This window comes from Parasteatoda tepidariorum, chromosome X2 (assembly GCF_043381705.1).
Source record: "Parasteatoda tepidariorum isolate YZ-2023 chromosome X2, CAS_Ptep_4.0, whole genome shotgun sequence".
NCBI classification, from domain to species: Eukaryota; Metazoa; Arthropoda; class Arachnida; order Araneae; family Theridiidae; genus Parasteatoda; species Parasteatoda tepidariorum.
The window spans coordinates 8878864-8892394 of NC_092215.1; the positions used below are offsets into that span (position 1 = coordinate 8878864).

At 25.9% G+C, this 13531-nt stretch overlaps 1 protein-coding gene across 1 annotated transcript in view; it reads left to right on the forward strand.

Annotated features, from left to right (window-relative positions):
- The window catches only part of LOC107443374 (LIM domain-containing protein jub), a 43390-nt gene extending 30117 nt beyond the window's left edge, over positions 1-13273 (forward strand). Inside the window, exons 6-8 of the mRNA XM_016057226.3 lie at positions 1278-1329; positions 3924-3992; positions 6461-13273. Coding sequence (XP_015912712.1) covers positions 1278-1329; positions 3924-3992; positions 6461-6616 — 277 coding nt within the window. The 3' untranslated portion in view covers positions 6617-13273. The remainder of the gene's footprint in view (positions 1-1277; positions 1330-3923; positions 3993-6460) is intronic.
- Positions 13274-13531: the final 258 nt, after the last annotated feature.

Sequence of the window (13531 nt, forward strand, 5' to 3'; positions counted from 1 at the left end):
GGATTAAAGGATTTCACCATTAACACCTCATTACCATTAGTTATAGATTGTGCTGAAAATGATTTTGTGAATTAATATGTAAAACCAGTAGGGTTGTTTTTAAAAAAATATAAATTTTAGTCCATAATACATATACTCTCTTCTCTCTATATAGGCAAAGCATTTAGGTATTATATTTGAAATTAATTATTGCCACAACAGGCATTGTGTCTTCTAGTAAAATAGAAGAGAATAATTTTTAAAATTGGTCTTAGATTACGGTCCTTGAAAATTTTGTTGAGGTCCTTGAAAAGTCCTGGAAAGTCCTTGAATTTCAATCTCATCATAGAGTGGGAACCCTGAAATAGAACCATCAAATGTGATGGTCACATTAATAAAATGTGACAATCACAGTCAAAGATGAGACCTTGACCTTACAGTCAAATATGAGATTGCCACCAAATTTATAATGCCATTCCGCCATTATATTCTTTTGCTTTTTAGTCAGGAAAAAATTTATGTACAAATTATATTAAAAGATTGAATAACATATGGGCTGAAAGGCCTAGTTAATTAGAAAAAAATATATTATCTATGTATTAAAAACAAAGTACCTAATTCATAAAAAAATATTTGAACCCTAAATCAAGTAAAAATTAAGTTTTGTTTAATTTTTGCTGTCACAAAGAGTAACGCTACTACTTCCTGTGAAACTGCATCTACTGCAGTATATTAACAAATAGAAATAATTAAACTAGCTATAACTTCTCTATGTCCATCTAACCTAGACTTACCCTAAATATAAATAATGCTTATATTCGGTATTAAATACTTATAATTATTTTATTATATTTGTAAAATTAACATTAAATTTCTTATAATGATTAGAATTTTGTTGCACTTTTAGTATGAAACTGAAATCAAATGACTATTTATATTATAATACATATATATCGTTTAGTTTTCAGTATTTTTATACGGATTTTGTCTGTAGATTGTATGAAGTCTGTATTATTTTTAATTTCACCCTTTCATTTTTAGTTTAGCAAAGCCACCTAACATACTTGTCTGAATAATATTATTTACCGTAATTAAATATCTTGAATTTTCAAGGTGATCTTTAATGACAGTTATCCTTTTAGAACACTTGAAATAAAGGGAGTAAAAAACTATGCAATTGTATTAATTTTATTTGTTAATCAATGTACCAATTTAGTTTCTTAATTTTAATTTGGTAATTTAATAATTGTGCTCTATTAGTTCACACCTTTTTATTGTATTTATTAATTTCTTTCCAGGATATATGCTCCAAAATGTGCCATGTGTGGAAAAGCTATAACTCCTGTTGAAGTATGCTACACTTTTAAAAATATATATACAGTGTTGTAGTTTGAAAAAAAATCTAGGGAACTTACCTTTTTTATTTACTAAATGTCATGATGGGGTTGATAAATTTTTGTTAGACTTAAAAAAAAAAGCAGTTTTAATTAAAAAATACAGCAGATTGACATTAAATTTGCCTTTTATTTAGATTTATTTATAAATGCTTTTACTAGAATTATTATGTAATTACAATGAGTGCACAATTCTTTTATTAGCACTAGAAAAGCCCTATTGCCTTGAATGTCCAAAGATAAAAACAAAAATGTATTTATGCTTACATTCAATTTTATTTTGTGAACTGTTATTTTGTTTATTATTTTAATTAATAATGTATGTTATGATATTGTCTTTATTCAAATAGAGAAAGATTGGGTTTCTCTCTTTCGTATTACTAGATAAAAATTATTTCTTCTTAAATTGGCTTATTTGCTTACCAGATTATAGAGTTTGTTAACCATAGTCATTAAAAAAGTAATCTTATTTAATATTTTAAGTTTTATCAATTTCTTGAAATTATTTAAAAAGCAAAAACTTAAAAACGTTTTGTTTTTATGAAATTCAGATAAGGGCAATTTATATTAATTTAGCTTTTCAGATAAATCAAAATTTTACTCGCCATAAGCATTGGCTAATAAGCAAGTTTAGTCTTAGTTACATGTGATGTTTGTTATTGAAATCTGTTTAACCAAGCTTTCCAAAGTTAATTTTTTTTTTTAAACTGCTCCTACCAGTATGATTTTTACTGAAAACTGGAATTTAAGCATAATTTTCCACTTTCTGATTGTTTTATGAAAGAATTATGGAAAATTAATGATTTGATTGAAGAATCATAGAAAAATAAGTTAAATTTTTAATAGTTAATTTTTTATAAACCAAAAAAAAAACTGGTAGGGTGACCTGGGGTAATTCCTGATCAAAAAACGCAAACATCTATTTTATCAAAAAACTATTCAAAATAGAATTTTAATATTTACTGGAAGTTTGAGGCTATATGAGATGAGTCCTATGCTACCTTCTTTTGTTTGAAAATCTAATTAGAATTTAAAAGATTTTAAATTTTTAGTGATCAGGAATTACCCCTTCTCTTGATCATTTCTGGGGTAATTCCTGATCATTTCTGGGGTAATTACTGATTACCAGTTTTTATAGTAAATAGGCTGTTTAAAAATAATTATACAATGGTAATTAACAAATAAGACATTAAGATCAAACAAATAAACCAAAAAGATATTTTTAAGCAGCTATTAAAACGTTTTATTTAAAAGCAGGAATAAAGATTAACACTTCAGCTCTGGCAGCAGCTCTCACACTGAAATTTTCATTTTCAATCATTAAAAGAAATTCACTATTTTTGCTTTCTAGAAGCTTAGTATCCTTTTTAAGCTTATAATTTCTCACCATATTTATATTAGGTTAATTTATCAACTTAAAAATTATTCTAACAATGTACACACATAAATTTAAGATAGAAGCAAGGTAAGACAAGCTAGAAATGGTGCATATCAGAACACATTTTTCTTGTATACAGTTAAAAACAAATTTTGTGATTATAGTTAAAATATATTTTATAGTTGCTCCACTTAATAAATATGAACTGTTATTTAAGAAAAGACAATTGACTATTTATTAGCTATGTTTTATACTATTTATAAGAAGAAATGACAATGATCAGGAATTACCCCAGTGATCAATAATTACCCCATCTGTAGGGGGCAACATTTGATATAGTTTCCTATAATCAATTATAATGTTTACAGTAGATGTGAAACAATTAAACAAAAGCTTACACTACTTTTATATCAAAGAAAAAGAAAGTGACTCAAAATATTTATTATTAAGAGAAGGAGGGGGATCTTTGCAGAAATGTGCACATTTTGAAACCCATCTTTGAAATGGAAAATACAGAAAGCAGTTTAAAAGATACTTATTTTGTTAGATTAAACGAAAAATTATTATTGAATAAATGTAGTTATACTTTAGTAAAGTGTACAAGCATTCTTGTCCATGTCTTAAATTTAAAAAAAAAATTTTTTTTAAAAATAAAACTTAGGTGATCATTATTTACCCCAGAAACAGAGTGATCGTGAATTACCCCGGGTCACCCTATGTTGTTCACTGCTGGAAGAGTGTTTATACATTACTATCACATTTATATCTAATCCTCATTTATATCTCGCATCAGTTATGTTATTTTTAGGTCTGAATATACTTTCATATTCAAAAGTTGAAAGGAATGTAGAGAGGATTTAGTTCTGTAGGTTGATTTACAGGATGTAATTTACAGGATGTAATTATAGGATCTTCGGCAAAACAATCCTATGCTTTCCTACGAAAGAAATATATCTTTTAGGAAAGGAAAATTACTCAAGCACAAAGTGTTTCTGAACTGAATTTGACCATGCCATTTCATTCTTTATTTGTTTGCGAAAATCAATAAATAACCAATTTAGCTATGCAGCACACATAAGACTTTTTTTTTCTAGTTTTAGTATGGCTTATATTTATTGGCATATAAATGTAAAATGACTGTTTCTTTCCTAAAATTTCTTTCTTTTTTTAAGGGCACTGATGAAACTGTACGAGTTGTATCCATGGATAAAGATTTCCATGTTGATTGCTATATTTGTGAGGTAATTTCTTTACTTTTTAATTTTAACTATGTTTTTTTTTATTAAATAAGCAACATGGTTTCCTCTTTAGTCTACCATATTTTATAAAATAAAATAAAAAGCAGAAAGCTTGCACTAGCAGACAATATATTATAAGATACATTGTCGAAACCAGTTTTAACTAACTGAAAAATGACATAATAAGCAATCCCAGAGGTGATTGTACTCCATGTGTACCCCAGAATTCTGGTTATTTCGTATCATTATTCCGGGTCCAAAAACTGGCAACTGGGCATGTAATTTTTCCTTTAATATCGCAAAATTCCGCATATCTCAAAACCATTGGTTTGCAGACTTCGGCAAATCAAAAAGCAAGACATTTATGAACATGTGATTTTTTCGCCATTTTGAATCTTTGGAGCTGCATTGGAATCTACTAATGTCGTGATTTTTACTCATGCTATTTTATTATCAATCGTTGATTTTTGTATTTACCCAATTTAAAACTTACACATTACGATTCGTAATCATGCGAATTAAAAATCGTATATCGTAATTCTTATTCATGTAAATTTTTAAAAACAACATCTCAATTAGTATTAACGCATTTTTTAAATACAGCTCCTCGATTCGAATTCACACATTTTTAAAATCTAATATTACGTTACGTAGTGATGCCGTTGCAATATCAAAAATAGATTTTCGTATTTATACGTGATTTAAAAACTACGCATTGTGATTCGTATTCAGATTATTTAAAAATTATGCATCATGATTCGTATTTTCACTGTTTTAAAATCCTATATTGTGATTCATATTCAAGCAATTTTAAAATCCAATATCACATATTCTCTAAAAAAAAGTTTTTTCTTGAAGTAGTTGTTATTAAGATGTCATTAGTAAGCAATTTAATTATAAATACTATTTCAAAAAATTATGTTAAATGTGAAACATGCTCGATAGATAAATTGAAATCTTGATATCGTTTTTTTGCACATAAAATTTTTTCGGGGTTTTTCACTTAATGCATTCCATACATATACCATGTGGGATAGCTTAAGTAAACTTTTGAGGATCAAACCGCTTCCAGGAATCATTCTAATGCTTAATTCAGTTGCCGATCAATCAGAAGGCAGATTTGATTCAAAAGGAGCTATTCTATGATAATTCAAGATGTAATAAAATAACAATAATGCAAAAATAAATGCATTTTTTCATCATTCTGAAAGTATTAAAAAAATGCATAAGTTTCCAGTGCCGCTCGCTTAAGTCTTGATGTATCGGATGACTACAGTACATTACCTATTAAAAACTGCATGGGTGTGACTGAAAAAACATGCAATTTTTCCAAAGATTCAAAAATACAAAGCTTTAGATGTTATTTATAATTCTAAATGTAGACATATAAGTTTAAATTTTAATAAAAGAAATTACTATGATAAAAATTGTGCCTATTTAACTTTTTAGCAAATTTGTAAATATTGTCCATATTAGCCTCCTCTCTCCCTTACTTATTAAATTACAAGTGTTGTTCAATAATAATAATTGAAAGTTACTTACTGTATAAAAGTTTCTCTGTTTAAATTATCATATATTGAAAATTGATGGATGTTAAAGCTACCAATTTTAAAATGTCACCTAGAATATATTTCCGGTTGTATCACTGAATGTAACAAAAATTTCCTTTGATGGTACTGTTGCGAATTTGTGGAAATGTGTATAATTTGTAAATGTTTTTTTGTTATTAAGTTAAATATCTCAGATGGACAGTCTGATTGGAAATTTTGTAAAAAAGTCGCATAATTATGGCATGATTTAAAGAGAAGATAACGCCTTATTTATTAGGGAAGATTTGGTTGGGCAACATTTTTGCCAACTTGATGATAATTTTGGCGACATAGTAATACTATGCGACAGGGTGATTGTTCTGGAAAGTTCAAGTTTCTTGGAGATGTAACTAATATTCACAGAATTATGCAAGAATAGTCAAGAATTCTGTGGAAAGATCCAGGGCTTTGTCGCAAAACCTATATAAATGTTAGTGTGCCTCGTAGAGAAGAGTTGTAATGCATTACTCTGTTTGCATTATTGTTCTGATTTTCAAGTCTTTAGTGAGTTTATTGAGCCATCTAAGATTGTGAAGCCTGTATTTTGTGTGTTGCACTGATATTTGTGATGTAATTGAGTGCTGGAAATTGCTATATTTTGTGGAAGATTCTACTAATAAATTTGTGTAGTCTTAAGGACTGTTTTATTAATTTCCAATCTAAACACTTATTCTTGCTGCAGTATTGTGGCATAACTACCACTATGATTATTTAACATCTCTTCACTAGTATATAAAACATGTTAACTCAACTCACTCTTGAGGTTCCTTTTGATAGTTGGCATGATCGAAAGCTCTTTCCCCACTGTGTATTAGAATATTTAACTATAAATTTAAACTCTCTACTTTGTTTCTGTTGGATATATTTTTTTCCTCTTTCTAGGATTGTGGCTTACAGTTGACTGATGAACCAGACAAACGATGCTATCCTCTTGAGGGCCATCTTTTATGTCGAGATTGTCATTTAAATAGATTAGAAATTCTAGGTAAACCTGCTACTCTCCCAGTGCAGAGATCCTTACAAATTAGTGATTTATAATAAATATCAATATTTGTAGATGTATTACATTTTAAAATGGAATAATAACTTCTTGCTAAGCTTTAGCAAACATTTTGTGAAATTATGTGTTTAATTCTAATGAAGCTTTTATAACTGTTTGTTGTAAAATGTTTTGATTGTACCATTGCTTGCTTGGAATTCTTATAATTTCAATGCAAAATATATTTTATGCATAAAATAAGTTTTTAGTTAACACATGTCTAATAATTTTTATAATGAAATAAAAAATTGCATGTATTTAATTCACACTTAATTATGTTATTTTAATAAAACTGTGTCATTATTTTGTAACATCTTTGAAACTTCATATTGAAATGGTTTTATGATATTTTTAATGCATCCATTTATAGTGAATATATAATGTTTTTTCTAAACTAGCTTTCTAATCAAATTGTTTCCACTTGCAAGTAAATTTAGTTCTACATTTGTTTACTTATGAAGAACTATTTGACTATATACTGAAATATAAATTTAGCAAATTAATAGTTTAATTAATGGTATAATTTGCTTTTTTTTTAAGTTTATATACGTATTCTGTGTGCTTATAAATCACTAATAGCCGGTAATTTTTAAAGTAAAAGCCATATATTTACAAGATTAACATCTGTCAAAAAGAGCCAGTTATTAAAGTTAATGTACTTGTTTTAATTTAAAGGTATTAAAATCTAAAAAATATTGCAATCAATGCACTAATATTAAAAAAATTTCAATTTATATGGAATATGCTAATAAGTTTAGATTGAAAAGTCTATAACAACCTCGTGAAAGTTTCTTAATTTTTTTTGAAAAAGTATCCATTAATATATCAATAGTTTTTGAACTATAACAGTTTTTTGAAATATTAAGGATAAAATTGTTATTTTTATTAAACGCACATTAAATCTTACTACTTTTTAAAAAAAATGTATTGAGTTCTACAGGATTTTAGACTAGATCTTGAAATTTAATAAAATTGTTATTTGATATCCTTTCCATTAACTTTTTTTTGTTGCTAAAAATTCGTTTTTTCATGTCATAATTATAGTGTTTTTTTCAATTGCTATATTTCCTACCACAATCTTTACACTTTTCTGACTTTCCATTGGTCATCATTTGCTCCATAGCTGTAAATCTTTTTTAAAACCACAATCATGATCACCTTAGGATTTTGTTTCATGTTTTTTTTCTTTTTTTTTTTCTCAAATATAATTGCTGTAATGCTTAAGAAAAATATCATTTAACTTAACTTACTTTCTTGCGATATTAAACTTGGCTTAAAAAAAATTCAACAGTGTGTCTTGCCTGAGAATATTTTTGTCACTAAGATGAATTAACCCACTGAGGGTTCTCCATGTAAAAAGTTTTATTTTAACCTGAAGTCTTCTCTGCATAGCTAAACTGGTTTTTCAATCTTATGAAATAGGGAAATAGTGTGTTAGGTAGGAACATTCTCCTAATTTCAACCATTTGCTAAACTACCAGTGGATTAAATAGCTGAAAGTTATGAAAAATAATTGCAATACCTCAAAACTAAAACAAATGTATTTAAAAGTTTTTTGTTGTTAAAAACTTGACTATATTAATTTGTAACAATAAGCTATTCTAATTTTTTATTTCTAAAAGATAGGGAAATTTTATAACTGTTTTTTGCAAACACTCCTGGGTAAGTGCTCCTAAATAAAGACATGTTTCTTTCATGAAAATACTTCTTTTTTAATTCTTTCAGTTATTACTTTAAAGCATTTCATAACTGAGCAACTAAAATTTTAGTTGAATATATTGAACTGCTTATTAAATGGTTTTAGTTTAAAATATACTTGTTTATTAATAATAGGTTTAATTTCTTTATGTAATAATCAATATTTTAATTCCTTCCTTTATATGAATAAAGTTAATTTTCATTAATTGTAGAAAGTAATTGTTTTGTCACTTTCAATTCTAGCTTAACTTTTAAGAATTATTAATGTGTTTGTACTTTTTAAACTCTTTCATTTTCATAAAATTTTCTGAAATTTGACTATTTTTGTAATTTCTACATCTGGTCCTACAATGCATAAAAGATGGTAGCACATCTTAGCACTTCCATTTTCTCTGCATCCATATTTGAATGATATTTCTTACTCTCTCCTTTTATTTTCTTATAGAAAAGCATTGACACAACCCTAAACATCTCAATTTTAGTTTTATTTATGAACTACAACTCAAAAAATCTTGTTTGTCTGACCAATGTTTCTAATAAGAATGCAATTGTAACAACTAGATGGTTAAAGTGTGCTATCCTTATTTGTTCAGATTTTGTATGAAAGTTAACAGTGTAATTTTTGCACTTGATTAGAACAGGGGTTTTGCATATAACTTGCTTCATTGTCAATTACTTAAGGTGCAGTTATCTTCCCAAAATACAGTAAATTCCATAGCTATTATGAAAAAATTAACTTTGTCCTATTAGTACTTTTGGTACATCTCTAAAATACTGAATGTTCCAGATGAAAACTTACTGTTTTAAATATTAAGTCTATATTAAATCTCACAATAATTTATGTTTTTAAATCTGACTAACTTAAAGAGAAAAAAAAACATTTTAACTCAGAGTATCTTTAGAATAAGTTTTAATAATTTTCAATCATTAATTACGACAACCTTTTCTAACTATTATTTTTGACTAATTTGATTTTCTTCATCTGTTATTTTGAACTATATTTCTCTTACTTTAATGTGGGTAGTTCTTTTATATGTTTTATTTTTATTATTTTTTTCATATAATATTTTGATAATTGAATTGTCAAGTTGCAAAACTCAAAAAGTGTCATTCAGACTTTTTTCCCTTCAATCAGGATGATACTGATAAGCATCATCCTGATCCAGTTCTGCAACAAATAATTCGTTGAATATGTGGAAAATTATTGATTTTTAATTTCATTTTATTTTCATATTTTGTAAATGTAGAAAATTTCTGTAGTATCTTAAAATAATATGCTGATAAATGTATTGTAAGATGCTTACAATGTGTTAAAAATTAGTTTTATCTTTGTATTCCTGAAATATTACAATACTGATAGATAATTGTATAGTTGCTTTATAATATTAACTCATTCTTTTACTATTTTAACATTATTTCGAATAGCCAATCGAAATCATTTAATTGTTTTGCAATTAAAATCTTTTTTTGTATCCCAAGATTCTCTTCAGGAATTCTTTTACATTAAAAAAAAATTATTATTTTTAAATCACGTGTGTACTATGCATAATTTTTATGTGTCAACTTCAAACAAACTTTTGGAATTGCAAAGATTCACATTAGAGGAATTGTAAAATTGCACATCTTTTGATGCATAACATTATTTGAAAATATCTATATTATAAAAGTTTTAGGTCATATAAATTACTTAAAAGATACAATTCTTTGCTTACTTTACTTTATTACTTACTCTTTACTCGAACAATTAGTGTTATCCACATGAGGTGAATCTAGAGTCATATCTAAAGTGTGCTTGAAAGTTGCATTTTGTTTAAAAACATTTATTTTTTCTTTTCAGCCATTTAGCAATTGGTCATTGTGTGTGAATTTGGATTTTTCCCTGTTATGTAACTTTTTCTCATTGAATAACATAAGGAAAACCAGTTTAGCTGTTTTTCCTTAGGTTATTCAATCATTCGCAAAATCTGTTGGTTAAAATTTGAAAATTAAAACAAATTTTTTTACATCATTCAATGAGAAAAAGTTACACTTTTAAGAAAACTTCTTTACAAATTTGCTAATGGAGCTGGAAAGTTAAATTATTTATATAAGGAAAAAGCCTGAACAATATCCCGTAATAATTATTTTAAGTCAAAGTTTTATACTTCATTGTAAGTAAAATTTAAATTTCATATTTATTTAACATTATGTATCATTCTAACTGCACGCACTCTTATAAAAGATATGCATGAAGGTATGGCAGCTGAACATTTTGACCTAGTTTCTCATATTGTATATAGTTATGTTTTGTTTTTTTTTTAATTCTGTTAAAGTGTTTGTTCATGACAATGATATTTACCAAGAACATTAACAGACATGTTATGGCAGAAAACTCATTTGTGTAATAACTAATAAGATTACTAATTATGCTGGTCTATTAAAAATCCCAGAACCTTCATTTAATAATATTAATAAAAAAAATTATAGTAAATAATAGCTTTTATTAATAAAAGTAAAGGACTCTACTATAGAACATTCCAAAAGTTGGCTTACATCTACTGGAGTTGTATGTATACTAGATGTTAAATATTAAAATCCACTTTTAACTGTTTAATTCTATGGACAATTTTTTACAATGTTCTTAAGGAAAAACTTTCTGATCTAGAAATTTTAAAATATCAGAAACAAAGATGAATGAAGCACGCTTATTTTAATAACTATTTGGTACAATTGAGAACCAATCCATTACTTTTCTTTAAGCAAATAGAATTGTTCCATGCAATGTATAATTTTGTAATCCTAACCTATTTTGAGATGAGTAATGGAACTATAACTCTTTATCTTAACTCTACATTGAAACTATAGCAAAAAATGACTAATTTTGAAGTTTCTGTTTCAAATTTTTACATCTTTTGCTATAATCATGTTTTATTCTTCTATGATCTTTGTTTTTGAGATTTGAATATTTAATTATTTAAACACTCAATAAATTGTTTGCTCTCTGATAGAAGGAAATATTATAAATTATACATTTTAGATTCTGGTTTAATAAATTCTGTCTGTATTAAAAACAGTCTATTGATTTTGAATTTGTTATTTGGTTCTCAGTTGTAATATGCTGTGTTCCTAATGTTATCTAGTAGGTGCCAAATTACTTAATTGTTCTAATAATACTTCATTATAAATTTTGTTTTATAAATATATTAGTTTAGATAGAAATGGCTCTCTTGCAAATAAGTTATGGTAACCATTTGAAATGTTTATATATAAAAGATACATTCACTTATTTTGTTCAATTATTTATTTTTATTTGATAATTTTAGAATTGAGAAATTAAAAAGTATAATTTTCTACATACCTACTTAGCATGAATATGAATGGTCAGAAAAGTTCTAGCTATTGCTTCTCTATGTTGGATATTTTGTTTAATTTCTAAAGTTTACAAAGGAAATTTTAGAAAATGTTTTAGATTGTTTAACTAGGTAAAGCAAAGGGAAAAATTAAATTTCTTTAGATGGTTGTAGAATAAATATATTGCTAAACATCTGAATTTATTTTTTACTTTAAAAAATGAGCATCATTCATCAAATCTACATTTAATGCATAAATACCGAACTAAATGAATGCAAACTAATATAAAAATTTTGTTCACATTCTACAAAGAAGAATTTTATTCAAAATATCTTATTTTTGGTCAGATATTTAAAACAATGTTATGTATGTAATTTTTTTTTTCCCAAATAAACTTCAAGTTTCATTGTAAATTTTTAACATTTTTCTTCGTTCAATAAATATAATGATTGTCTGAGCCAATGTACAATAAAATACTTTATGAATAAAAAGTATGATGTTAAGTGTTAAAATTGATTTATACAAGTTTATTTTAAAAGGAAAATTTTCCATTGTTTAGTAAGATTTTAAGAAAAGTCTGTAGCTTAGTAACACAATGGATTCTATTATCATTTTTTTAGTTTTAAGTTCTTGTTTTGTTGAGTCTAGTGATTGCTTGACCGATTTTTAATCCAGGTTTACTGTATTTAGTGAAGTTTGGTTTAAGATCAAAAATCCTTTTTGTTAGGTCAAGTTAGTTTGCAAAAATTATTCTATTTCATTCAAAGTTTGTGTTTTTAAATTTGATAAATTGTTTGAACTCATAAGTATTACGATACCATAGCTTTTAAAGTCAGTATAATATAGACAACAGCAAAAATCACTCATTTTTAGTATTTAATTAATATATTATTTACTCCAAATTTGCTAAACTGGAGAATTTTAGTTGTGTATTTAGCTATCCTCATCAACTTATTTTAATAATTATCTATAATTTGTTTATATTAGTGACATTTTGTTTTAGTTTTTAATGTGGTTCCAGTGTTTTATCCTAATAATATTCTTTTGAAAGAAATGTTTTAATTATATATTTTTGTTGCATAAGCTTAAATATTTAGAAAGTTTAAATGTTTGCTAATAGTTCTGATTTTATGTAATCTTCTAATTACTTTATATATACATTGTTTCAGTTACAAAACTTATTTTGTTTTTAGGATTTAAATATTTACATAATGACGTAGGAATTTTTATATTTTTATAGGTTTAATATTTTGTTCTTTTTAATTAATTAGTTATTGTTTGGTTGAAATAAGCTGTGCAAAGTAATGTTAAAAATGTTTATTATTTGTTGTCATTGAAGGTGCCATTTTTGTATATATTTTGTTTACATTATGTTACTTTATTATGTGCTGGTCACATGAATTTTAGCACTGTTTCATTATTAATAGTTTATACATTTTTTAAAGTTTTGAAAAACAGATAGAAATGATTTTTCATTTAGTAAGTATGTTTAAGCTACTGTACTTAACGACTTAAAATAGTGATTTAGTTTCAAAATTTTTACAATTTCTGTTTATACTCTATTTAACATGGATACTTGGTTTTTATTGAATTTGTACTTGATGAAAAATAAAAGCAATTAATTGCGACTTGTGTTTATTTGTGGTTTTTGTTAGATTTGTTTATCTGAAAACATTTTCTTATGTACGCTCTTTTATAGTCCATTTATCGTAAGAAGACCATTGACTAACCAAGCAATGTTCACTTTAATAGAGAGGCATTATTGTGCTGAAGAGTGTAAAGCTTTTTTCTTAGTTAACATAAACATCCTTATATATGTTTTCACATAATCCATGTTTTAACTAATTTATTTGTCTCCTTACTGTAGACTGACAATAAATAATTAA